General features: G+C 43.2%; 1 protein-coding gene across 12 annotated transcripts in view; it reads right to left on the bottom strand.

The window, feature by feature from the left end:
- The window catches only part of Fryl (FRY like transcription coactivator), a 242,924-nt gene that overhangs the window by 129,118 nt on the left and 87,878 nt on the right, over positions 1-25,928 (bottom strand). For 7 of the 12 annotated variants that reach the window (XM_036201438.1, XM_036201443.1, XM_036201441.1 and 4 more), the window contains exon 1: positions 12,891-13,014. The exons of the other annotated variants lie outside the window; for them this stretch is intronic. In XM_036201438.1, the coding sequence (XP_036057331.1) occupies positions 12,891-12,963 (73 nt within the window). In that variant the 5' untranslated portion in view covers positions 12,964-13,014. Of the gene's footprint in view, positions 1-12,890; positions 13,015-25,928 lie in introns of those variants that run through there. 12 annotated transcript variants of the gene reach the window in all.

Raw genomic sequence — 25,928 nt, 5'->3', positions numbered from 1 at the left:
GCCAGGGCTACATGGCAAGACCCTGCTTGTAACAGAGAAGGGGGGCGGGGGTTCAGAAGCTGCCATACTCTCCACTAAGAACACATACCTACATCTTATTAATTCTAATCCCTAAATACTCTGCTTCTATTCTGTGTGAATGAAATTATTTTCCTCCACTAGTTGTTCAATGGCTGTCTTCTCACTCAATTGTAACGGATGGCATAATTAAAAGTTCTGCTTATTCTCTGAACAGCTGTTTCAAAAATGTTTATTTATCCTAATCTAAACTATTCCCACTAAAAACAGTTTCTAAACATAGAAGTCCTGCGACAACTCTGGCATGTGTTCAATGTTTTTTTACTTGAAGTCTTCCACAGAAATATTCTATATTCCAAAGTGGAAAAAAAAATCCATCTTCTAAATAACCCATTACTTCCTCTGCTAGAGAATTCTAGTTATGATGTTCTTGACTCCTTGTGGAACCTTCAGAAGCGCAGCTCAAGCCATCCTAAACACCCAGAGATAAGGTAGTATTTAAAGAATATGCTGGGTGTTGGGGGCGGGGCTCATGAGGCCCCACAGCTAGCTGAGAGCTACTGGCGCATGATGGCCGCTGAGCCAGGGAGAGTCAGTTTTCTTCAGGGGCGTGGCACCACACCCATGTGTATAAGAACAGCACCACATAGACTCAGTAAGTTTAAAAAAAAAAAAAAAAAGAGGGGTCTGGGCTAAAAGTTGAAGCTGAAGGATTGAAAGCTCACTGCCTGCACTACACAGTGAGACCTGATCTCAAATAACATAGCAGGCAATGTGGAATGCTTTGGGAAATTCACAGCTTGGCCAGAAAGGCGATGTATACCATGGTCCGGTTAAACAGGGTGTCATTGTTAGCCCCAGTAAAGGCACAGAGAAGCCACGGGGCTTGTACTGGGACCCTGGGAAAGCTGCCTGGGGAGTAGCCACTAAATCAGCCAGGCCACTCAGTTTAGAAATGCAGCCATACAAATCTGTTTCGAAGACGCTCCTGGGTAGACTGCTTTTTAGAACAGAGCTATGGGGGTGCCCTCCCTGAATGCCCAGGAAAATGTTCCAAGGCTGCTACGGCTGTGGCTCAGGCAGGCCCAGGTTCAGCTGGCACTGAGAACAGAACCTGGCACCATCCACGTGATGCCAGCTGTGTACGCATGCGGAATGCATGAGTTACAGAGTTATGGCAGCATCCACTGAGATTCCAAAGGACAGTAGCGCTAAGTCCCTTCAGTTAGCCCATAGCTAGGGGAACTGGGAAGTCTTGCCCCAAGAATGCTCAGGTGTTGGCATGGTACAAACCTACTAAAGGAAGCTACAGACAACTGCAAAACCCGCCCAAGAGACAAGTCACAGGCAATGAGTGAGGCCAGAGAAGGAAAACTGCCCAAACCCTGGGGACCCACTCCCACAACAGGCCTCAGGCCCTCCACAGGAAGCTTCAGGATTTGAGGTTTACTCCTCTGTTCTCGTCTCGCCTGGGGCTAGCACCTCTTAACCGCTTTCCTATTTCTGGCTTCTGGAATAGCTCGCTCTGTGCCTGCCCAGACACGTAACATAGAACTATGTATTTCTTTTTGATTTTTTTTTCTTTTTTGTAGAGGCTCACAGTTGATTTTTGCCTTCAGTGGCAGATGAGACTGTGAACTTGGCCTTTGGGGCAATGCGGGAACGTTAACACTTTAGGGACTCTGGGGGAGAGACTGGACACATTTCACACTTTGACAATAAATACAATCCTTTGGGGAAGACATCAGAACGCTTCAGTTTAGCTGTTAAATGTGGTAGGGGCTTGGTTCAAATGGTGCCACTATGGAGGAGGGAGGGCATCGTGGCCTAACCAGAAGCATCGCTCCAGGGAACTGTGGGATTTGACCAACCACTTCCTCCTCCTGTCTTGGTTTCTGCTTCACCACGTGGCCCTAACAGATGCTTAGAAACAGTGGACTCCTCCAACCACGGTCTAGGAGCCATAGTAAACCCTTTCTCTTTATAAGCCATTGCCTCAGGCATCTTGTTATGATGTAAAGCTGACGAGCACAGGTTTCGAGGCATAAAACCCATCTCTATTAAAAACAGAAACAAAATAAAGATGCTGATTCTTACTCTATTATTCATCTCTATTCTGGAGGCTATGGGCAACATAAATAAATGCAAATTTATAGCAAAATTGGCTGGACAGTGGTGTCACACTCTTTTAATCCCAGCACTCAGGAGGCAGAGGCAGGTGGATCTCTGTGAGTTCAAAGTCAGTGGGTTCCAGGACAGTCATGGCTATACAGAGAGAAACCCTGTCTTAAAAAAAACCCAAACAAACACACAAACAAACAAAAACAGAAGAAAATTAAACCATTCTTATAAATACTAAAAAAAAAAAAAATACATGAAACTTTCTATACTACAATTATCAAGAAATAAGGATGGATTGAAAAGAAATCTTCCATTCGGAAATAGAAAATAAGAGGAGAAAAGAGTGAGAAAAGCATGGAGGATTTGACCTCTTAGCTCTGCACAGCTGTGTCTGGAACGTTCCATACACGTGCTGCTCTTGGCCTGTGGGAGACACTTCTGTAGGGAGCAGAGTGTGGTGACGGCAAAGCCTCATAACTAGTCCAAGTGCCGAGAACAAGTGACCGTGATCTCAGCCATAGACACAACACTCTAGAGTCAGGGAACATCCCGAAAGAGGCAGAAAGGGTGATGTAAGAGCAGGAGGCTGGGGAGGAGGGCGGTGAAGTGCCATCTTCTGGGCAGACGTGACAGGACTGCTTTGCTCATGAACTCACAGCAATGATGGTCACCTGCACGAGACCAAGCATGTCAGCACCGAAGGGCTGTGTAGTTCACAGCCCTGCTCCTCAGGGAAGAGTTGGTGGTGGGGGCATGTGGGGTCACTCTTCTTGGGAGACATAGCTACTGGCCGGTCATGTGTGCCCCAGTGAATGATGTCATACTGCTGCATATACTGGCAGCATTGACTGGGCTCATGGGTTATTTTTTTTTTTTTTTCAGAACTAAAGAGGACGTGCTGGCATGCTGGAGAGGAAGCTCACGGGGAACTGGGAGGGTTGATATGACCAAAATACATTGTAGACATGAATGGAATTCTCCTTAAATAAAAACGACCGCATACTTCTTTTACAAATTCATATGACTTTTAAGACGTACACATGGATATGGCAAGGATTTCTTAGAGGACATAAAAGAACATAACATAAGGAAAACACATTGGAGATAAGACAGCTTAACGGAAGTACCAATTCCCACAGAATTAACATATTAGCATAATTTCAATTAACTTTTCTATATGAGTTTCTGTCTAGGTGATACTGGAGGAAAACTCTGTTAGTGTATAACTAGAGGAATAAGCTTCCAAGACATGCCATGGAAGAATACAAATAGCCACACATGGCAGCACACACCTTCAATCCCACTATTTGGGACACAGAGGCAAAAGGATCTGAGTTCGAGGCCAGCCTGGTCTACACAGTGAGTTCCAGGACAGCCAGAGCTACATTAAAGAGGCCCTGTTTTAAAAAAAAAAATCTTTTCTAAATCTGGGGACACTATTATTATAACTATAATTATAATAAAAATACAGCAATAGTCAAAATAGACTGTAAAAAATATTACAGATCTTATATTAAAAAACTAAAGTACGCCAGGCAGTGTGGCGCACGCCTTTAATCCCAGCACGTGGGAGGCAGAGGCAGGCGGATCTCTGTGTTCAAGACCAGCCTGGTCTACAGAGACAGATCCAGGAAAGGCGCAAAGCTACACACAGAAACCCTCTCTTGAAAGGAGGGGGAAAAAACCAAAAAAACTAAAGTACAGATGGCCATGAACTTTAAAATTAATTCTTCAAAGCCTTATAGACAATTAAGAGTTTTCATGTGTAATCCAGGCAAGAAAGGACTATCCATGATAGGGGAAAGAAAATCAAAATTACTTATTTTTAAAAACTGCCTCTGAGTCAGGTGGTGCATGCCTTTAATCCCAGCACTTGGGACACAGAGCCAGGCAGATCTCTGTGAGTTTGAGGCCAGCCTGGGCTACCAAGTGAGTTCTAGGAAAGGCACAAAGCTACACAGAGAAACCCTGTCTCGAAAAACCAAAAAAAAAAAAAAAAAAAACACCCAAAAAACAAAAAACAAAAAACAAAACAAAACAAAACAACAACAACAAAAACAAAAAAAAACCCTGCATCTAGACCAGCAAGATGGCTCAGCAGGTAAAGGCACTCTCCATCAGGCCTGACCCCGGGATCCACCTGGGTGAGGGGGAGAGGGGACTTGGGGGCGGGGATCTGGGTACACTCCTGTAAGCTATCTTCTGAAGGCAACATTTGCACTGTGAAATGCACATACCAACACACACCAAGGAATAAACAAGATGTAATAAAAGCAATTTGACAAGTCAATCTAACCATGCAAAATGTTTAAAATATTTAAGGAAAACAATGTCCACAAACAAGAAAGGGAGAATTTGGAAAAGACTCAGGCATGACAGAAAACATGAAGCGTTTAATGATGTATACGAAAGTCACAAGAAAAAGACAATGCTGTAGAGAGAAACTGGCAGCAGATGGACAAAACTCAAAAACAATCCTAAGAACCTAACAGACATGGGAAAAAAGGATCAAAGTTAAGACCACCCAGAAAACGCAACTGCCCTAGTGATGGGATTGAAATATGCATGGGAGTATATTTATCAGATTGGCCAAAAGCAAACAGAATAATTGCAGCTACTGTGGGAAAGATGCAAGGCATTCGAACACTTCGCACACTGCTGGCTGAGGATGTGAGCACTCTGCACAAACCATGAGCGTGCTGGCCCTGCAGCAGCCTGCACATTTGGCTATGCAACCTTCAAGTGAGAATCCACTCTACATGCGCTTACTCAAGGACAGCCAGGGACCCCAGGCCAGCTGTAGCATCACCATCCACTTGGCATGTTCCTCACAGTAAATCAGGAAACTGGCAAACCCCTGAGAAGAATCTGTCTGTCTCACTGCTTATTATTATTCCACCCTCTGAGAAACATTTCAGATCCATACTTGGCATTCTGGCAAAGCTAAGCCTCCTGACTTGATGCTCAACTCAGCTGGCCATCCCTGGCAGTGGCTTAAATCAGAAACAGACTTCTCGGAGTTGGGGTCCTGGCATCCCAAGTTTCTGGGAGCTGCTAAAAGTGCATGCAAGAAGGACCACTGCCTTACTACGCTGCTCTAAAGAAGAACAGTGGCCCTATGCAATGATCGCATTTAGAATTTAATTTCGATCATTGAGTTTCTAAAGCCCTGTAAGTACAGAAACCGATCATGTAATACCACAAACGATTCCCACCTGGCAGTTCAAGGATATTTAAATATCTGTATGTCATGGAGCACGAAAAATAAAAACCATATATCATGGAGCATGAGCATAAAAAAAAAAAACAAAAACGGGGGGGGGGGCTAGTAAAAACACAAGACAAATGTGCTTCTCTTATTTCATATTAGAAAGCTTGTTGAATTGACTTTTTTTAAGGTGCTAACAATTTTAATCACCGTCCATGCTTTGAACTATTTATCTTAGTGCGCCACACCCTCTGCTTGTCAATATCTGTGATTTCAAGGGGCAGGATTTCAGTTATATATTCTAACATAACTATTAATTCTCCTCGATGCCTTATGCACATTCTATATCTAGTCTAATTATCAACTCCTATCTCTACCTAAAGTCACCTGTTACTCCATTTTTTTTAACCTTGTGTGTGCGTGTGCGAGTATACATGTGAGGGAGTACACATATGTGAAGAGGTATGTGCTGGGATCACAGGAAGCTGCCACACCTCTCTGTGGGTTCTGGGGATTAGAACTTATGCTCATGCTTCTATGGCAAATCTTTGTCACCAATAAGCCAACAGCCAGCCCCGGGCTAACTTTTAAGTTTAGAAGTTAGTATTAATATCTATCCTCCATACTTTCCCAAATTCTTCCTCTAGTGTGATGAAGGGGCGGACCACTTTCTAGTCCAACCACAAGAGGCCCTGTATGCCAACCACAGCAGCGCTGTGTAAATCACACCGATAACCTTATCTTTGAGCGTATCCAAGACCCCTATATTGGAATCATTCTCTCTCTCAGTCTCCCTATATTAAAAATGACTCATTCATATCCTGTTCCAAAGTTTTATGAGAAACATCTTAAATAAAAAGGTATTCATTCATTGTATGTAGTATGGGTCTACATTTCCTATTACGTTGTTAGCCAAGTATCTGTTAAAAATTATTATTCACCTCGGCATTCTTTAAGGAGGCCTTCACTAATAATCATGTGCCAATCATGTAACTGAACATACAGCTTATAAAGCAAGTTAAATGTTTTCCTACTGTGAATTCTGACCATATGTAAAGTAACCTATTCTCCTAAGGAAAGATCTGGCTGTTTAGAATTTGGCTTCTAGTGTCTGGAGAGATGGATCAGCGGTTAAGCGCACTAGCTGCTATTCCAGAGGACCTGGGTTCAATTCCCAGCACCCACATGGCAGGTTACAACTGTCTATAACTCCAGTTCCAGGGGGATCTGACACCCTCCCACAGACACACATGCAAGCAAAACACCAATGCACATAAAAATAAGTAACTTTAAGAAAAGAATTCCTCTTCTAGAGCCTTCCCTATTCACTCCAATGGGTTTTTCTTTAGTCCTCTTTCTGGAGGTAGGGGATTTAAAAACTTTACTTCTCTAATGGCTAAATTTTAAAAATTCAGAAATAACATGCTAAATGAAAAACAAATAGTACATCTAAAATATTCAGAACTTCTGTTAAGCAATCAGTCCTGGGATATCACACATCAACTAGTGGGAAAGAATGACAAAAGCCTGTAAAGGGCTAGCCAACCATGTCTAGGAAGGTACATCTTAACACAGCAATGGAAATGCAAATACTGTTTTTTCTAGAAGAGAAGTTTGGAATTTCACCAGTAGTGGGATGGACCACACGCCAGTGATGTGAACAGCCTGGACATTGGTCCTGCCTACAGTAAGCCAGATGCTTCTCAGGCACCACACTTGAAATACTAAGTCGTCAGTACCAAGGGCACCCAGAAGAGCTACTGGCTGTCGATGCTCGAGGGTAAGGTGCATTCAGACCAGAGTCTGTAGTACCCTTGAGCCACCTAGAACAGTTAACAGGGACTCTCCTAGGCTCCACACCTTAGCACACGACAGGACCCGGCATCTGATAGATGACAGTCTATAAACCACCTTAACAGAAGGCACAGATAGGGGACAGTCACAACATACTACATTTTATGAAGCAGACACTCAAAATTCCACAGGGCTATCACACTGAACTTTCTGCAGAGCCTCAGTTACCCATGAATATGGTGGCCTTCTTAGAGTTTCCTGATTTTATATTTCATTCTTACACTCTGTTCTTATTCTAAAATTTAGTGGGGGGGGGGGGACACAACATTCAGTGAGTTAAGTAAACAGCCATACTTCTTAAAAAACACAATCTTACTTCATCAAATGAGGTAGGCCTAGTTTAAGGATTTAGAATAATATTTTTTAAAAAATGATAAAGCAAGCTTGGTTCCTAAAGCCAGTGATATCAGGAGCACATCACAAAGAGCTCACACCCAGCAAAATACTGAGTTGGCTTCCTTGTCTAGGATCCACTTCCAAAATTATAGATTTCTCTGAAGGGATGACAGGGTATTTGGGCAACAAGCAGGAAGGGGTTGATTATTTTCCAATGCAACCAACACACAGTCTCGACAGATAAATCACTGAAATGGACGGCTACAGAAATGCAAGCTACCCAACAAGAATGGCTTCAGAGGAACCTCGTTAACAATGCCCAGCACCTCCCATGTCTAAACTAAGACTTAATGTTCCTACCTTCAACATGTCTTTCATTTGTGCCTAAATGAGCTAACATTCTGTAATGTACTTACAAGAGTATCTCCCATAAAGTAATAATATATTTGTTTGTCCAATAAAGGCACTGCCCTTTATTTGTTTAGCCTTCCTCTCTCATGTGGCCCACTACAAAAGCATTCTAACTTAGAGCCTACACACAGTACATCTTTGCTACTCCCTCCCTTCTGCATCCCATACAAATAGGAATCTGATTAAACCAACCATTGCCATCAATGGTTCCCCTTTTAGTTTAGGACCAAAATCCCTCAGAAGGTTTTCAAGATCCCATGTGGTCTAGCCCTGCCTACCTTCCCAGCCATGGTCCCATTGCTCTTCCCCACCACCCTATGCTCCAGCCAAGCTAGCCACAATCCCTCCAGCCTCCGGCACCTGATATAGAAATTGGTCAGCTGATGAAGGGATATTCAACATGTGCTATATTCACTATTCACACAATGGAACTTATTTAGCCATAAAAAGTAATGAAGTGTCAGTATGTGCTGTAACACTGTATGATGTTACTATACAAAGTGTCCAGAGTAGCAACAGTACAGTAAGTAGATTAATGAGCACAGAGTTCCTTTGGGGGGGGGAATGATGAAAATATTTTGCCATTAGATTCCAGTGACAGTTGCATAACCTTAGAAATACACTAAGCAACAGCAGAACTGGACACCATGAAAGGAAGAGCTTTGTACTTTGTGAATAACATCATGACAGAGCTATTTTCAGAATCAGGATAAAATTTCTCATCAAGTTATCATAATTGAATGGGGGCTTATGAATATATGTGTATGTGAATGCGTGCATGTGTGTGCACATAAACACAAACACACAGCATACATGATACCAGGCCCAAAAGTCCTGCAATAAATGCAAAGTTTTACTTCAGTCAAAGACCATTATGATTTTAATAAAGGTATAATGGGGGTGGGGGAGACTCTATCTGGAATCCAGGAAAAACATTTCTGAGTACGAAAAGCTATTTAAGACTTACTCCATTGTGCCCATCTAAGCAATCTATGCAAATTTAGTCCCTTAACACACCACATCTAATTCATATTCTAATTTACAAGACGGTTAAACTGGGTCAATTTATCCCTTTTACTGTCTGCGATGAAAACGGAATCCTTTGAAATACTAGCTGCCATGTAAAATTACATAAGCAGAGGTGATTCTAAAAATACGTTCACAAAAACAAGAGGGACTGGTCCACGAACTTGCCACTTTCACCAGCATGGCAGATAATGACAGACTAGGCAGAAGCTAGCTTGGCCCTTATCAGTTTGGAGTGGGAGGGAACTCCGCCAATCTTTTGAAGGACAACTGGTTTCACACAACGTCCCTGACTCTGTTTTTGTTTTGTTTTGTTTTGTTTTTTAAGGAGTAATGCCTCAAAGTGTTGGCTCAGAGACAAAATCCTGAATTTAGGCCACACGAATGTCGCTTCATTGTTACCGAAAGACAAAGGCTCAGCTCACATCAAACCTCAGCAGGGCTGGCATTGACATTCCGCCAGCTAAGCAGTCCCGTGTGGGGGCCTCCGCGATCAGAACCCCAAGCAGCATCTGGCCACCCTGGAACCATGCGAGCACATCATGTAAATAAGGATATTACTATCAACGATAGGCACTGTGGTTAAGGTTCAGTGGGGATGAGGTCAACATTTGAAATACAAACTTAATGGGATTTCTTTTTCACTTCCTTTTTGGTTTATTTTTTTATTTATTTATTTTTTTTAAAGCTATTTAACAAATCAAGTTGTTCTCTGCTCTTCCCAAGAAATTCACTAAACAGAATGTAACAAATGATTATTTTTTAAATCACTGTGGTATGATTTTATACAACTTTGCTTTAGGACATGTTCCCCTGAAGGGGCGACATTAGCATATAGTATTTTTTAAACTTTTAAGTTTTTTCTGTTTATTCTTTTTTTTATATAATTTTTTGAGAACATTCTACATGAGCACTGCCTCTACCTCACCCCCACCCCACAGTTCCCCCATGTTCCTAATCCCAAACTCATTACCTTTTCAACTCTTACTGTGTATACATACGTATGTATATATGCATGCAGGTACATATATACACATAGCTTACTGAGTCCACTAGCTCTGCTCATATTTACATGTGTCTAGAGGGTGTAATTTAATAATCAAGTAACAGGAAGACAGGCCATATATTTACCTTCCAGGCTATTTGTTAATTCATTCCAACAAAAACGACTACATCTCTAGGTGCTCTGTGAGGTGCCCAGACATTTCCCAGAGCTCACCGAAGCAGGAAGTATATACAGAAAAGAGCAAAAAGACACCCGATCTGTACCCCGAGGAGAGCACAATCAAGAAGCAGAGAAGGGCAGGAGGGGGGGGCCAGTGACCGACGATGCTCAAAGGGAAGCAGACCAGAGGCAGAGCTAGCTGACTGACTGACTGACTGACTGACCGCAAGGCGGATGACGATGGAGATGAAGTGTTCTGTGCAAAGCAGACGGGATGTAAAAAGGATATGATGGAGATAATCCAGGTGACCCGGTCCCTGCTCTCGCCACCCCCTACCCGGGAGGGTGTGCGTGTGCTGACTTAAGGCTGTGTCCATGTCAGCACAGATACGACAACTCAGAAGGTCAAGATCCAAGTGCTGGGCCACAACTGAAGAACTCGAGTGAAGGAGCTTGCTGACCAACCCTTGGTCTCTCTGTCTCACAGACGAAGACCTGGATGCCAACATTGCCTACGAGCCTAGGGAATATTCTAGCACTCCAAAGCTAGCCCTGAAGAGCCTCCTTTCCGTGTCTCCCCAATCCCTGTGCTAAGGCAGCTTCTTCTACCTCTCTCTGTTCGCCCAGGTCATTTCAGCTGCCACCATCAGCTGCCAGTCACAGGGGTGTGCACGTCACCTCCCAACTACCCCTCACTGTAACTTTCATGTTATGCTTTCTGTCCCAGAACAAGCTCACAGAGAACAAAGACCCACCTGCTTCCTTCTGTATCCCACAGCATACACTCAATCGATGTTGGCTGATTCGAAAGTGCTGGTGTGATGGAAAACATCCCTAGAAAGAGACAGCCAGCTACTATTCTCTCCCAGGTCTTAATACCTCCACCACTTCTCTGCTGACATACACCGATGCTGGGGAAATTTAAAAAAAAAAAAAAAAAAAAAAAAGCACGCCCATTTCCCAGGCCAAAGATGGACATGGTTAGGGCCTTACTAAACACTGACACTGGCAACTTATTTTCAATATTAGCATATTGCTTTGTAGTCCTGAAAACATCTTCGATATGCACTATGAATGCCCAAGGACGACGGGTTACCCCTGACTGAATCTCTCTCGTACCGACACAGCTAAAACCCCAGGCTTTGCAAGCATCTGCTTTGGGTTCGCTTTCAGATTCAGGGAACATGACTAAACCAGATTTGGCTGTGGCTGGCTGCGGGGTTCAGGCAACGGTGTGTAGACATACTTAAATGATCACAAATAAGGACGCTGTGTTTTTCTATGACAAGCTGCTGTGACATCATAGACTGCTCTTCCACATGAGTGTGTTAATTATACCTTCATTCTCGTCTTACTATAGATCAATAAGTGGTGAGGACAGGAGGAGGGAAGACAGAAAGATTAGTAACTCTGATCTAATTGATCTCTGCAGAAGTATACTCTACGTGACTAACTTTCTTTTTAACTACTAAAAATATTTAGTGTAGTTAACCATCATGGGTCTCCCAGTATTTTAACTATGTTTGCTCACTTAAAAACTTTCCTAAAACTAACAGTTTCCTGCCATCTGGAGAGGCAGTAGCTACACATGGGGGGGAAAAAAACTACTTAAGGATCAGAAGTCAATGAAAGGCAGGCGCGGAGGTGCTAGAAGAGCCAGGGCACGCAGACCCCTTCAGATTGTCTTCAGTGAGTATTCCTTGGTGTCAACATTTGGACTTGCATATCATTTGCTTATGAAACAAAACTCCGTTAAATAAGTGTTTTCATACAGAGTTGAGCAGGAAAGACTTTAAATTTAATCTCTCATGTTTGATTCATTAGGCTGCTAGGACACCACAGTGGCACAGTTGGAAGCCAGATCCATGGGACTCTATACCCCTAGCTCTTTGCTACCTACATGACCTTGGGAGAGTCACGATTTCTCTATGCTTCAATTTTCTCTGTGTAAAACAGTCCTGATAACAAGACTGGAGCTCCCTTAATTCATTAGTTTGATCTCCTAAGTTGATGGTGATGATTACTTTGGCAGTGAAGTAAAGAGTCAGAGGTGATAAATCTTATCATTTAAGTGCTCTGAGATTTTTTTTTTCAGAGCGAAAGTAACCACTGAAAAACATTAAATGAAACCAGTATTTCTGCCAAATCCTTATTTGAGGGAAGGACTCAGGGAGAGGATCATAGCTCAGTGGCACTTGCTTCCTGACTTAAGTGAACTGGAAATATATCATCCTGAATGTTCTTTCTCATAAAATCAAGTACATATGGCTATCACCCCCGTTGCAACTTCAGTGACAGCAGGGGAAAGTTACTGCCACCCTATGAAACTGCCCGATGCCTGAAGACAGACGATGCTGCACACACACACACACACACACACACACACACACACACACACACACACACTGTTCTAACAGCCCTGTGGAACAGTACTGGAATCCACAACCCCTCAGGAATCCCAGCCGACCTGTCATCTTCCCCCATTTTTGATGGATTCTGAGAAACTTTGCCGGAATAACACAATTAACAACAAGGAGGCTTGTTGTTGTAGGACACATAACTACCCAAATTACAACTGCCTCACGTGGGCACCTCAAGATTCTCATCTGACTGATGGCCATGGGCGAGCACTCTCTCCATGGTACTTTCAAGGCTCTGATTGATCTGGATGGGTCTGGAGAGAAGGCATGCGAGGAATGGCAGGGATATTCCCAACTCAGCATTTCCCCCCAGGCAGGCATCTCTACTCACAGCTGCTGCTCCACGACTTTAACAAGGACTTTATGCTAATTTCAAAACACACAGAATCCTGTAGACTCAACATTGTGTCTTGGCTGGCTGCAGGAGCAGGGGCAGCGGCGGTGGTAGTGGTGGCAGTGGCAGTGGCGGCGGCGGCGGCGGCAGCAGCAGCAGCAGCAGCAGCGGCGGCGGCCGCAGAGGCGGCAGCAACGATTCTGTGGCTCTGGCTCTCAGCCGCTGTCCCCTTGCCTCTCCCAGGCAGCAGTGGAGTTCTGGCCCACAGTGCCTTGGCTTCATTACCATGCAGGCTCGTGGTGACGCACAACTATAGGGGAAGCGCTGTTCGATGCAGATGAGGTGCCCAGCTGAATTAAAGCTTACAAGTTTATTACGAGTGCCCTGAAGGACACCCTCACCTTTCTTTATGCAGACCTGCATGTGGTCAACAAGACCTGCCCCGTTTGCTAGGAAACAGACACAGCCTGCTGCTCTCTGCCCTTTGATGCCAACTTTCCTCACAGGCAAAGGGCCTTAGAAACACAGTTGGTGTTTGTTTGTTTGTTTGTTTTTTAATGAATTAGAATCTAACATAAGATCTTTAAATCTTTTTCTTTAATAGCTGGTGGCCTCCTCAAAGCAGGGGGAAAATCAGTAGCAGTTTCCTAGAGGACTTGAGCAGTTGTACATCATCTCCACCCTGATCCACACCCAGTTTATCCAGCATGCTTATGAGGAGACAAGAGTCCACAGGCCCACTTACCCCACTGGAGATAATGCTGCCTAATGGAATAAGAGATGATGTCATGGACACTGGCTGAGCCTCCACTGGCCTCTAAAACTGCTCAGCTCAGGACAAAGTTGTTTCCTGGTGCATGCAACTTATTCTAGAGAGATCACTGTCAGGTAAGGGGGCTGTTTTAAAACAGTGTTTTTCTATTCTTAATAAAGCAGCTAATTCCCATGAAAGCTCGGCAGTCAAAATGTCAGTGAACCACCAAAGTATCCACTGGTCAGAGAAATGCATCTGGACAACTTCATTCTATGGAAGAGGTTTGAAGATGAAAATACACTGTCAAAAGCATAACTGCCCTTTAAAACAACAGAGACATTGCACAACCAAAACAAATAAACACTTCACCCCAATTAGTTTGCTGAATCTTTGGAGGTCAACAGGCATGTGTTCAGATGTAGAAATACATTTGTAGTGAGCCATCTGTAGTATTGCATTCTTTAAGTACCACAGAGAATAAGTGCAATTATCAAAGTCATAACTGAATAAATTCATTTACAGTCAAATTGCTAGGCACTATATTAGAAGTTAAAATAACAACTTTCCATGCATGAACACCATCCACTAAGTACAGCAGGATAATGGCATTCATTAACACATATGCAGTAGTCATAGAAGAGGGGGCAGATGTCCAAAGCTTTGGTTTTTTGTTTTGTTTTGGTTTGGTTTGGTTTGGTTTTTAGAATAGTTCAAGAAATCTGATACAAGTGTGGGCCATTCCAATTCCTAAACAGACCTAACAAGAAAATTCAAATTAAGGGTATAAAGGCTGACCAACCTGGAACCTAGCCCCACACCAGAACACAGGACTGACCAACATGGAACCCAACCCCACACCAGAACACAGGGCTGACCATCATGGAACCCAGCCCCACATGGACACAGTACTGACCAAAATGGAACCCAACCACACATGGACACAGAACTGACCATCATGGAACCCAACCGCACACCAGGACACAGGACTGACCATCACGGAACCCAACCCCACATGGACACAGGGCTGACCATCACGGAACCCAACCCCACATGGACACAGGGCTGACCAACCCTGACTCTAACTACATGCGGCATGCCAACACAGAACCTTAATTCCGTGCTGAGATGCCAAGGCTGACCAACCGCAAACCACAGCTCTACATCACTGTCAGTTGCTTCCATCTCTATAAAAAACATTTAAAGGTCAGCCAGGAGCAGGGTTCCTCCTCATTCCAAGCAGAACCAAGGCATCCAGATGTTAAATGAGCAAACAACAACCCCACAGTCCCAAAGCCCAACCTCCTACCACATCACATTCTTGTATATTAACAATGAACATACACACTGCAAAAGACTCCATATTTTACAAAAATCAGTTTACATTTTGTTTTTAATTCTAGTATTCCCCAAAGTAACTCTGCCACACAATCCTCTCTTCATCAGATCGCTGACAGAGTCTGTGGGGGAAGGTGACCTGAACACCATTAAACACTGAGGCTCAGAATCAAAACACATCAACTGACAACTTGGTTTGTGACATCTAGACACTCTGCCATCTTCTTGCTACCCCTGTTGGGCTGGGCTCACCTGAGATTTAAAAGCAACTTGATACTGCTTGATTACAACATCCCATAAAAATGAATGAGATTCACTCCTAGTAAACCTTCAGAACTATACAAGTGTCGTACAGGAAGTCAGTTTGGTGACTTTGGGGAGAAAGAGGTAAATAATGGGTAATTTTCTCATGCCTTTAAAAATGGATTTTTTTTCCTTTTTAAATCTGTCTATATAGATATAAAAGAATAAGCCAGAATCTGAAGTTTCTATTTCACCTAATCAGTTTATATGCATAGGTGTGTCTGTGTGTTTGTGTTTGTGTGTGTGTACGTACATGCAGACACACACATGCACACATTCCATTTATATCAGAAGCTCATTGTAAATACAATGCAGGTGAAAAGGCATTTTCCAATTATATACAGACTAATCTAACATTTGGGGAAAGCCTTGTTCTAGCCAAACCTTATTCTAAAGTATAAAAAACACAATAAACAGTGTTATTCTTTCAAGTCCTGATCACAAACACCACAGCAATACTTACTTAATGGAGTATTTCCTTTCTACATCTTCTGATGCTTTTATTATCCAAACCACCAAACTATTAGCTGGGGAAAAAAACCACATACACAACCAGCAATCCTTTTAGAAGGCCATGCAAGAGTCTCACTGTGCTCCAATTTCCTTCTCAATCAATGACTAATCCTCTTTTAAAATCACACAAATAATGATACCCTCATTGTTCTTCAAGTGAGTACTCTCTAGTTAAACGGCTAATTAATCACATCAACCAAAACACAGCCTAAAGCCTATTTTAAGTTTTCAGATTACCAGAGAAGCTGGTTTTCCATTTTACACTTTATAAATTCAGAGTCCTCCAACTTATATATGCATATGAATATTTTCATATCATTGCCATGAAGACAGCTAAAGAAATTGTTTCTAGAGGGTGTAGCCCTGACAAAGCAGGGGACTCTAATCCAGGTCATTTATTTAGCTGTGTTCCTCCTCACACTTTAGACTACAATTTCTCAGGCTTTAGAAATGATGTTTTAGAATGTAAGAGATTCATAGTTTCTATTCAGGCTATTCCTGTTTGAAGACCCTATTGCTGACTTTGGTCAGAGGACATGAAGAAATCAAGTTGGTATTGAACTGTGAGCTTCCTCCTTGCTGACTAGATTTCACAGTACTGGGAGGTACAGCTGGGAGAAAAAAAACCATCAACCATCTTACCCAGCTTGAAACCTGTGAACTATAGAATGACTGGTATGACAAGATATGCCCATTGGTTCAATAGTGGTACAAATGTTACAGGGGTAACCAACTGCTTTCTGATTGGATTTAAAGGCCTGCTCTACAAAAGGAAACATAAGCCTGGTACTGCAAATCTGGCCAAGAACCCATAATTGAGGAACTCATAGGCCCCAGGGAAAAATCTACTATTACCCTGCTAAACAGACATACTATCATACTGCCCTCTAAATTCGTATCTCTAAACACACATAATTAGTACAGCTCTCAGACAAGTGTCAGTAGAGTTCCCAGCCACAAACTGGACATCTCTTGTCACACCCCTCTCCCAAGGCTCAGGGCCCATTGCGGAACATGGGGTGGAAAGATTCTAAGAGCTGGATGTCAGGGAGGATCAGAACAAAAACAGTATCTTGTAGACATAATGGAAACACTGCACTCATTAACTCATAGCAGCTCTGCTTCCCTACAGAGGAACTACTCAAGGGCAAGCCAACCAACATTCAGCATGGAGTAGAGAGGGGCTCTGGAGCCCCCATACTCAACTGAAGAGCTACGGTGTGGCCCCTGGTAGGCTGACCACACTCCAGTAGGTGGCCCCACACCAATGAGTGTATGGGCAGCACAAACAATTTAGTGGGTGGTCAATAAAACAAAGGGACACAAAGTTGGGGGGAGGGATGGGGGAGACATGAGGGAGGGTGAAATGACCAAAACACTCTACGAAATTCTTAAAGATATTCCATGGTTAAAAAAGAGATCCACATTTCTAAAGCCGTCAGCTTTTGTGGACAGGCTCCCACCACAAGCTAGATACTACAGTGAACACAGGGCACAAGGGATGACCATGGTGGTTCTTCTGCCTTCCGGGTGTTGGGATGTAGGGTTCCCTCCCTTTCACTTGATCCCACTAAATCGGTGCTCTTTCCAAAGACCTGGCTTTATAGTTTTCAGCAGAAAGTAGACTGCACACAACCAAACACCAGCGAAACCCTCAGGAAAGCACATAGAACACTGCTATCTAGAAGGGGGGGGGGGGGGGAGCGAACAAAATGTTCCCTGATGCTTCCTCAAGTCTGAGTTCACTTAAAATATCGCACTCTCCACTAGAATGGCGTGTTCTGGGAGGATTCCTCAATTGCTAACTCATTTTAGGAAAGGAACACAAACACATGGATCAGTCCTCACAGTAAGAGCTTCATCAACATCCCAAAAACTCTTTAACACTGGGGTCCAAAATTAGCACACTCAGAAAAGAGTGAAAATAAGGTGAGCTTTTCTCCCCCCCCCAAAAAAAAAAGTCAAATATCCTTTGGCTCCTAGAGACCTCTACAGTTCCCACAGCCTCTTGAGAAGATTCTCATCCTTGCTGGAGCTTAGAAGAGAGGTTGGAAGGCTTCAGAATAAAGATACTCTCAGGCCTGTTACATAATTACCAGACACGAAATGCAACTTGGGAGGGGAGGGGGGAGAGAACCACTGTAAAAACAGTCTCCTGTTTTGCTTTGAGACCTCATTAAAAAACAAAATGATAATGGTCCCAGTCCCTATCATTAGCTGCCCTGAATTCTTGAGTGTTCACTCCTGACCTCTATCTCTCCTTCATCCTTTTTTTTTTCTTTTTTTTAAATTTCCCAACTTTTCTACAATGAATGTTTTGATGTCTTATAGCATTACCACCAACGGAAGCATGAGCTCCTTGGATAAATGGTTAGGTTTCAGATCCGGGCAGGAAATATAGAAGAAAAACCTGAAGTGTCCTCTGGTGTCAGAAAAAGAAAGGAAGAGCTAAAATCAAACAAAATGGAGGTGAGGCAAAGGAGGAAGGGGCCAACTTAAGGAGCTGCCCACAGCCAAAGCACCCAACAGTTTTGTACTATAAACCAAAGCATAATTGTGCATAAATCAACATTAATTGCTACTGGCTAACTGGTCCAACCTAAACCCATGTTACAATTCAATCCTTGTTGCAAAGTATTAAGAGGGTAGGAACTTAGTGGACTATGGTGTTTGGAGGCAGGATCTTTGGGAGGTAAATATAAATAAAGTAGGTCGTGTGGGTAGCTTCCTAATGCTACAAGGCTGCAGTGTCTCAAGAGGTGGGGATTGAACTAAGATTCTGAGCTCTTGACACCCTGCACCCCCTGGGACTCTTCAGGGCATCTCCACCAGCAAGAAGGATCACATCACATGCAGCCTCTGGTCTTGAACTTCCAAGCCTTCAGAGTCAGAACAAATAAACCCTCATTTCTGTTTAATTATAGCAACACTTAAAATGACTAAGACACTGATATAAATAAACCACTGGACAGATAAATAGGAAGAAGAGGAAAAATCTTCCACTGTGCACAAAAGAGGAGGCCCGACTGCTTCCCTTTGAATGGCTGCCTGGCAGGCCTGGCCTCTGAATGACATCGGAGAGCTTAGGTTCAGAGTGCCCCACTGTTCCTGAACTACTGTGACAGGCTCACTATACCTAAACCATACCCAAAATATGGTTCCCGGGAAACACCTGCTTTTGTTCTAGGACTCTATGGTTTGGGTATATGCCAAGCCCAGGATGCCTACATAAACCAGCCTAGATAAGCCCTGGGCAGTAAATGTCTAATGAGCCTGGGCCAGCATCAATTCACCTAGTGTTTCTGTTCACCTACGGTGAGACAGAAAATGAGCAAGAAAAGGATGACTTTACCAAGGAGAAATCTGAAAGATATTCCTTCAAGCCAGAAGATCAAGAAGTTTTGTTTGTTTGTTTATTTGGTTGGTTAACTAGTTGGTTTTTCAAAATGATTTTAGTATGTAGCCCTGGCTGTCCTGGAACTCACTCTGTAGACCAGGCTGGCCTTGAACTCAGAGATCTGCTTGCCTCTGCCTCCAGAATGCTGGGATTAAAGGTGTGCACAACTAAACATGGCCTATGGCCAAGGTTTTTCTTAATGATAACTGATGCTAATGGTCCTAGCGCTGTTCACAAAACATGATGAGAAAGGCACTTCACCCACATCCTTCCTTCCCAGGACCAAAAGCCCAGCTTAATCATGAAGGGGAAAAAAGGATAAATCTAAAGTAAAGGGTAACCCACAAAACATCCAACTGATGTTATCAATACCATTGAAACCAAGGAAAAACATGAAAGCAAACACTCAGACCCATAGCATAAAAATAAATGAATCTAGGGCCAAGCCCAGTGGTGCACGCCTTTAAAATCCCAGCACTCCTGAGGCAGAGGCAGGTGGATCTCTGTTTGAGGCCAGCCTGGTTTACGGAGTTAGGATAGCCAGGGCTACACAGAGACCCTGTCCTGAAAAAACAACAACAACAACAAAAACCCAGCAAGGACGAGCTGGGGATGTAGTTTGGTGGCAGAGTCTGGGGCTCATCCTCAGCAACTGAAGGAAAAAAAAAAATGCTCTTGGAACTCTAAAGAGCTAAGGAGACACACACAGCAAGTAAATGTACCGTGGTATTCTTGACTGGATCCTGACAGAATGAAAGGGGAAGTAACAGCGACATGGAACTTTGGCTAGTGATACTGCATCGATATTGGTTCATGAGTTGTGAGCAACTGACCATAATGATGTACAGTAGTAACAGAGACACTGAGGCAGGTGTACATACATATTTACTATAAATCTGGAAGTATTCTACACACGCACAATCCTTCTATAAAGTGTGCAAAGTTTACGTGAACTCATTCCAAACTTCTGCTTCAAGCCCCATGGGACAATGGGACTGACTTCTCTTCAACTATCCATGACTCTAACCCTATACAAAATCTGTCATTGAGGCAATCAGATATTGACCTATAAAGAGAGGGAACTAAAGCCATTGAGAGGCGTGAAATGGGAAGGACACACAAGAATCGTCTCATCTCCCTGGAGGCAGGTTCAGGGCCTCGGTGCAGAGACTGGATCCCATGAGAACCTACAAACCAAAGATGTTTAGCCCGGACAATTCTGTCATTACTGCAGGAAGGCTATGTCCAGCCACTAGCTAAAGATCACTCTAATCCCTCCTGAAAGTAGTTTCAAAGGCTTCAAAACAGTCTTCGGAAACTAGCACAGAAGGATCAAGCTATCTGCCAGTACTTAACCATCCAGACCATCCAGAAAGAAAACTGCTCTTTCAAAGAATGTAACAAAATCCAGTGTGCAACAAGGTTGCCTCCACATATCCAAAGTCTAACTAAAGACTATTTAGATGAACAAGGTTGCCTTCCACATATCCAAAGTCTAACTAAAGACTATTTAGATGTGTCAAGACGTAGGAAAACAAGCAATAAAATCAGTAAAGTGGATCTTGAAATGACAGATGATGGATTCTACTATTCAATGATATAGAGGAAGACCATGAAAAAAAACAAAGAGAAAAAAAAAAGATATTAAAAATGATTCAAAGAGAACTTTGAGAGACAAAAGAATTCTACCCAGTAGTCCCAGCCTTATTCACAGGAAAGAGTGCCCTATGAGCTGTTGCAGGATATTTGATGACACTGTGAACTCTGAGACTGCGTTATTTTCTGGAAAAAACCTGCGTCTAGCTGTGGTGTGGCTCAGACCCACCACACACCTTTAATCCAAGAGCTTTCTGCTTGAACATTGTAAACAGGATTAAACAAAACTAACCATATGTCAAGAGGTGGAGCAAGCTATCAGTTGACAGGAAATAACCATAGAGAATAAGAGGAAGTTAGGACCAAGAGAGAGACACACAAGAAGTAGAGGGAAGGAGGGACATCAGGTTGAGGGAATTTTTGTTTGAGAAAGCATAGGAGAAAGCTCTTTCTGGGATGTCAGCTGAAGAAGGTCAGTCGGGTTCTCTCTCTGCCTCTCAGAACCAGCAGGTTTTCGCCCCAGCATCTGGCTCCCAAGTCTTTATTGGTAAAATTGAATGATTGAAATTTTGAAATAAACAACAATGACCCAGAGTGGACACCTCCAACTGCAGGTAGCAAAGAGCCCTCCTGTACATACCATATTTCCCCTACACAAAAATACCTGTTGTAACCTCGAATTCTTAAACCAAACACAAGATTAACAGAACAGAACAAATAACCATATATTGTGACGAAAGTTATATGAATGTGGTCTCTTTCCCTGGCTCATTTTCCAAAAGTCTCCTAGATACCCTCCTTGGGGTGATGTGTGGTGACTCCCTACATGATGAGAGGAAGTGAGGCTGTCATATGGGGGTTACCCAAGCGCTCATACTGTGGGAGCACAGTGGCCCACCGGTAACACGCTGGCTTCTACCTGACTATCAACACGCATAGACACACAGGATGGACAGGCTGGCAAAGCCACGACTCATGTACCAGGCGGGAAGAAGCAGGGCAGCCCAAGGTTCCACGGTGCTACTCCAAATGGCACGCAAACTGATCAACTTTATTTTTTATAAATTTCCAGGTAACGTTTTCAGACCACAAAAACTGCAGAAAGTGAAACCATGAAGAAAGGAGAACAAGTAAATCTAGAACGAAACCCCCTGGGCTGGACCTATAGAAGATTACAGGCCCGACAGGTGGGGGGAGGGGGGGAGACATAACCTCTCCAAACAGAAGCACGGACAACAAACCAGAGTCTAATGCTCACAACAGCCCGAACAAAGCCTCGGCACTGATGGAAACCACCAATGGCTCTAGCTAGCTTCAGTAAAACCAGCACCTCTGCAGGACAGCAGAAAACACTGCCAGAAGACACAAAGACCCAATGTTTTCTAAAGCTCCAAGGTTCGCCAGCAAAAAAACACACACACGTGGCACCACCAAGATCCAAAAGCACCTGCTGAGCCCAACGGTAAAGAATTTTTTTAAGTGACAGAAAATGGTTAACTGCAAATGGGAGAAGCAAAGATTAAAATGAACATGGGTGTCTCAGATATCTAAGACTGTAAGGCCCAGGTGGAAAGTGTTACTGAAAAACTCAATAAACAAACAAACAAACAAACAAACAAAGAGAGAGAGAGAGAGAGAGAGAAAAGGAAGTGCTGCTCTAGAACTTTATATTCAGAGAAAATATCTTTGGGAGAAAAAAAAAAAAACAAAGTAAAAATTTTTTTCAGAACAGACCAAATGTAAAACAATTTACCACTGACAAAAATCTGTATTACAAAAAAAAAGAGACAGAGAGGTATTAAGGAGTTCTGCAGGTAAAATAATGATCGGGAAGCTGAAAACTTGCATCCATACAGTCAAGTGAAGGGCACCACAAGCCGTGAGCAGGTGCATGAAGAGAGATGTTTCTCATTTTAAATGGTTTTTCCAACGTTCACTGACAGGCTAAGCATGCAGCTCAGTGGAAGAATGCTTGCCAGGCATGCACAAGCCCCTAGGTTTAGTCCCCGGCAGATACCATCAATTAATTAGAGTAAAATAATTCACTAAAACGGAAGAGACTCACAATGTATCACTGGGTAGAAATGAAACATTTTACTCCAGGGCTGGAGTTTGGTTCCCAGCACCCATGTCAGGCGGCTCACAACCATCTGTAACTCCAGCTCCAGAGGAGCAAACATTTCTGACCTCCCTGGGCACCTGCACTCAAGGGCAACATACCTACAGACACACATACCTACATACAGACACACATACCTACACTGTTTTTTCAATTTTTAAATAAATCTGATAAAAAGTTTTACTCCATCCAGCACGAAAGCACAAAGGAAACAGAAAAAAAACATACCGCAGGGTTTCAGCTCTTTCATCACGTGCAGAATATCATTCTGTTATCGCAAGGTCAATGTGTGATACACTGAGGCTTGTACAGTGGGACTTCTTGTAAAGGGGGGGGGGGGGAGGGGGCGGAGTTAAGCTCCTAGTAGAGTATGTTTGAGTATTGGAAGACATGAAATCTAAGAGATAGCAACCAAAGTGGGGGTGAAAACATGACAAATAAACTAAACAGGTTTATTTTTAGTTTCTTTTTTATTCAAAAACTTTTTTCCACACAATTCATTTTGATCATGTTTCCCTCTCCCCCAATTCCTCCCAGAGGACCTCCACTAGTCTTTTTCTCTCTAAAAATCAAACAACAACAACAAACCCCCATGAAAACTGGAAATCAAAACAAACAAGCAAAAGACTAATAAGGGAAAAAAAATGTCCAAACAAAGCAAAATAAGACAAAAAGTCTACAGAAAACCCACTGAGTTCATTTTGTGTTGGCCAACTACTTCCAGGCACGGGGCCTGCCCTGAAATGTGCTTAATACACCCAGGGAGTCTCCATCAGAGAAAGTGATTTTACCTTTTGCCAGTGAGTATCAGTGGCAGATCACCTACAAGACCGATTTAAGCCTAACAGTGTCAATAATTCCATTACATGTAAGTGATGTAAACACGGCAAAGGATAACAGTGCAAAACAGATCCTTATGTCCCAGACAAAGACAGACTTCATTTGTGAACATACAGTGGGGATTCTTACATACAAACACGCCTTATGAAATTATAGATTGTGATTAGGTGCCAGGCGATAGATACTGATGGAAAAACCAGGGTCCCCCACACTAAGGCAGGGAGAAGAGAGAAATAGGCCTCTCTGGGACACTGTCAACTCTAAAACCTGTTAGTGAAAACATCCTGACCTCAAGAAGGAACCTTTGTGTGTATCATCAAAAAACAAGGACAAAATAAAACCATCACAGGTAAAAGTTGAGTGTCAGAGTTACAGCAGCTCTGACTGCTAACCTCTTGACTTTTCCACTAGCCTGAGGAGATTCTCAAGGAAAACCGAAACTATGCATAGAATCTGAAAAATACTGAAGTAAATAACACAATATTGGAGAAAGGTCATGAGAGGAACCAGGTCAAAAGTCTGTTTTGGGGTGAGTTGAAGATAGATTGGAAAAGAAGTTAATTTAAATTACTGAGGTAAGGGACTATATATATATGGATACTGGTAAGGATGGAGGGGGAAGGCAATAAAAATGGCAAAAAGAACAGATTCCACTGTCCCCTACTTGATATCTGCTGATGAATGTGATGAGAAAAAGGAAGGTCTCGATGTTCAGAGATGATCCTCTAGCTTCAGAAGGGAGGGAAGAACCTATAGTCATGGAAATGGAGTAGCCCGTTGCAGGTCCCACTGAGAAGAGTTTGGCTACATACGAGCTGAGAGATGCCAGGACCGGAGGCAAGAGGGCAGAGGGTCGGGAGAGAATTGAGAGCAACAGCCCCTCAGAGCTCTCAAGGTGCCCCCGTTCTTCATGAGTGGGGGGAACAAACCGATGATTCTCAAGTGCATATGATAACCACACGCTAACGGATTCAACTGGGGTGAAGAGAACCAAGACCAGGAAGCGGGGTTCAAATACAGCACTAGGGAAGACAAAAATAACACCCACAAGCCAAAGTGAACTCAATTTCTGCCCAGAATGTTCAATACAAGTTTCAGGTCATGTCCAAAATTAACTGCTTATACTCCTGTGGTGGTTGGAAGGGGGCGGCCTCCATACTTTGGGGCATTTGAACACTTTCTCCCCAGTTGGTGACACTGTTTGGGTAGCTTCAGGAGGCCTGTCCTCGCTGGAGGAAGTTTGTCGCTAACAGTGGGCTTGCTCTCTGCTTCCTGCTTGCAATCCCGAGATGTGAGCCTTCAGCTCTCTCTCAGCTTCCAGCTCCGGGTGCCATGTCAGTCACCGGCTACCCCACTATCACTGCCATTACAGACCTTAAGCCTCTGGAACTCTAGGCCTCGAAAAACTCTATAAGCGGCCTTGATCATGGTGTTTCATCACAGCAGAAGAAAGAAACATAATTACAAAGATAGGTCTAGTTTCTGATCACAGCTATATAATTTCTAATAATGATAACTTTTACAGAGCGCCATAGGTTACACACAAGCATATGATTTACAAACAGGCAAGCTAAACCCCACAAAGAAACATTTTTAAAATCTGTATGTGAGCAACGTGTGCGTGTGGAGGCGGGGAGGGGGCAAAGGTTGGTGGTCAACATCGGCGTCTTCCCTGTTGCTTTCCAATTTATTTTGGGGGACAGGGCCTGTCCCTGAACCTGGAATCCACAAACTGGCTAGACTGCCTGGCCAGCAAGCCCTGGAGATCCCCCTGCCTCACTCTCCATTGCTTTGCCGTGCTGGGGCTATATATAGACTCTTGACAACACATTTGGCTTGTGTGGATCTTGGGGATCCAAACCTTGGTTCTCCTGCTTAGAGCTGGAGGTCCCCATCCCTGTACGGAGCAGCAATTACACTTCTCCTGGGTGCCGTAAGGTACAATAGCTGGTGTGTTCCTTGGCATGGATGTTTATAAATAGCTCAACTTGTTCCTAGCTTTTCCTTTCAATTCTTTTTTAATCTTTCACACGTTTTTTTTAAATTAAAAAAAAAATGCTTCCTCTGCTCTGAAAAGAACAGTCCAGATCCTGTAATCATACTTTGTTCTTTGCCCTTGCAAACAATACCAATTTACCATCCTTTGGCACAATGCTAAGATATTATTTCTGAATGGAA

This window comes from Onychomys torridus, chromosome 10 (genome assembly GCF_903995425.1).
Source record: "Onychomys torridus chromosome 10, mOncTor1.1, whole genome shotgun sequence".
Lineage (NCBI taxonomy): Eukaryota > Metazoa > Chordata > Mammalia > Rodentia > Cricetidae > Onychomys > Onychomys torridus.
The sequence above is the reverse complement of the archived record's forward strand: the minus strand, read 5'-3'. Positions and strand labels throughout refer to the sequence as shown.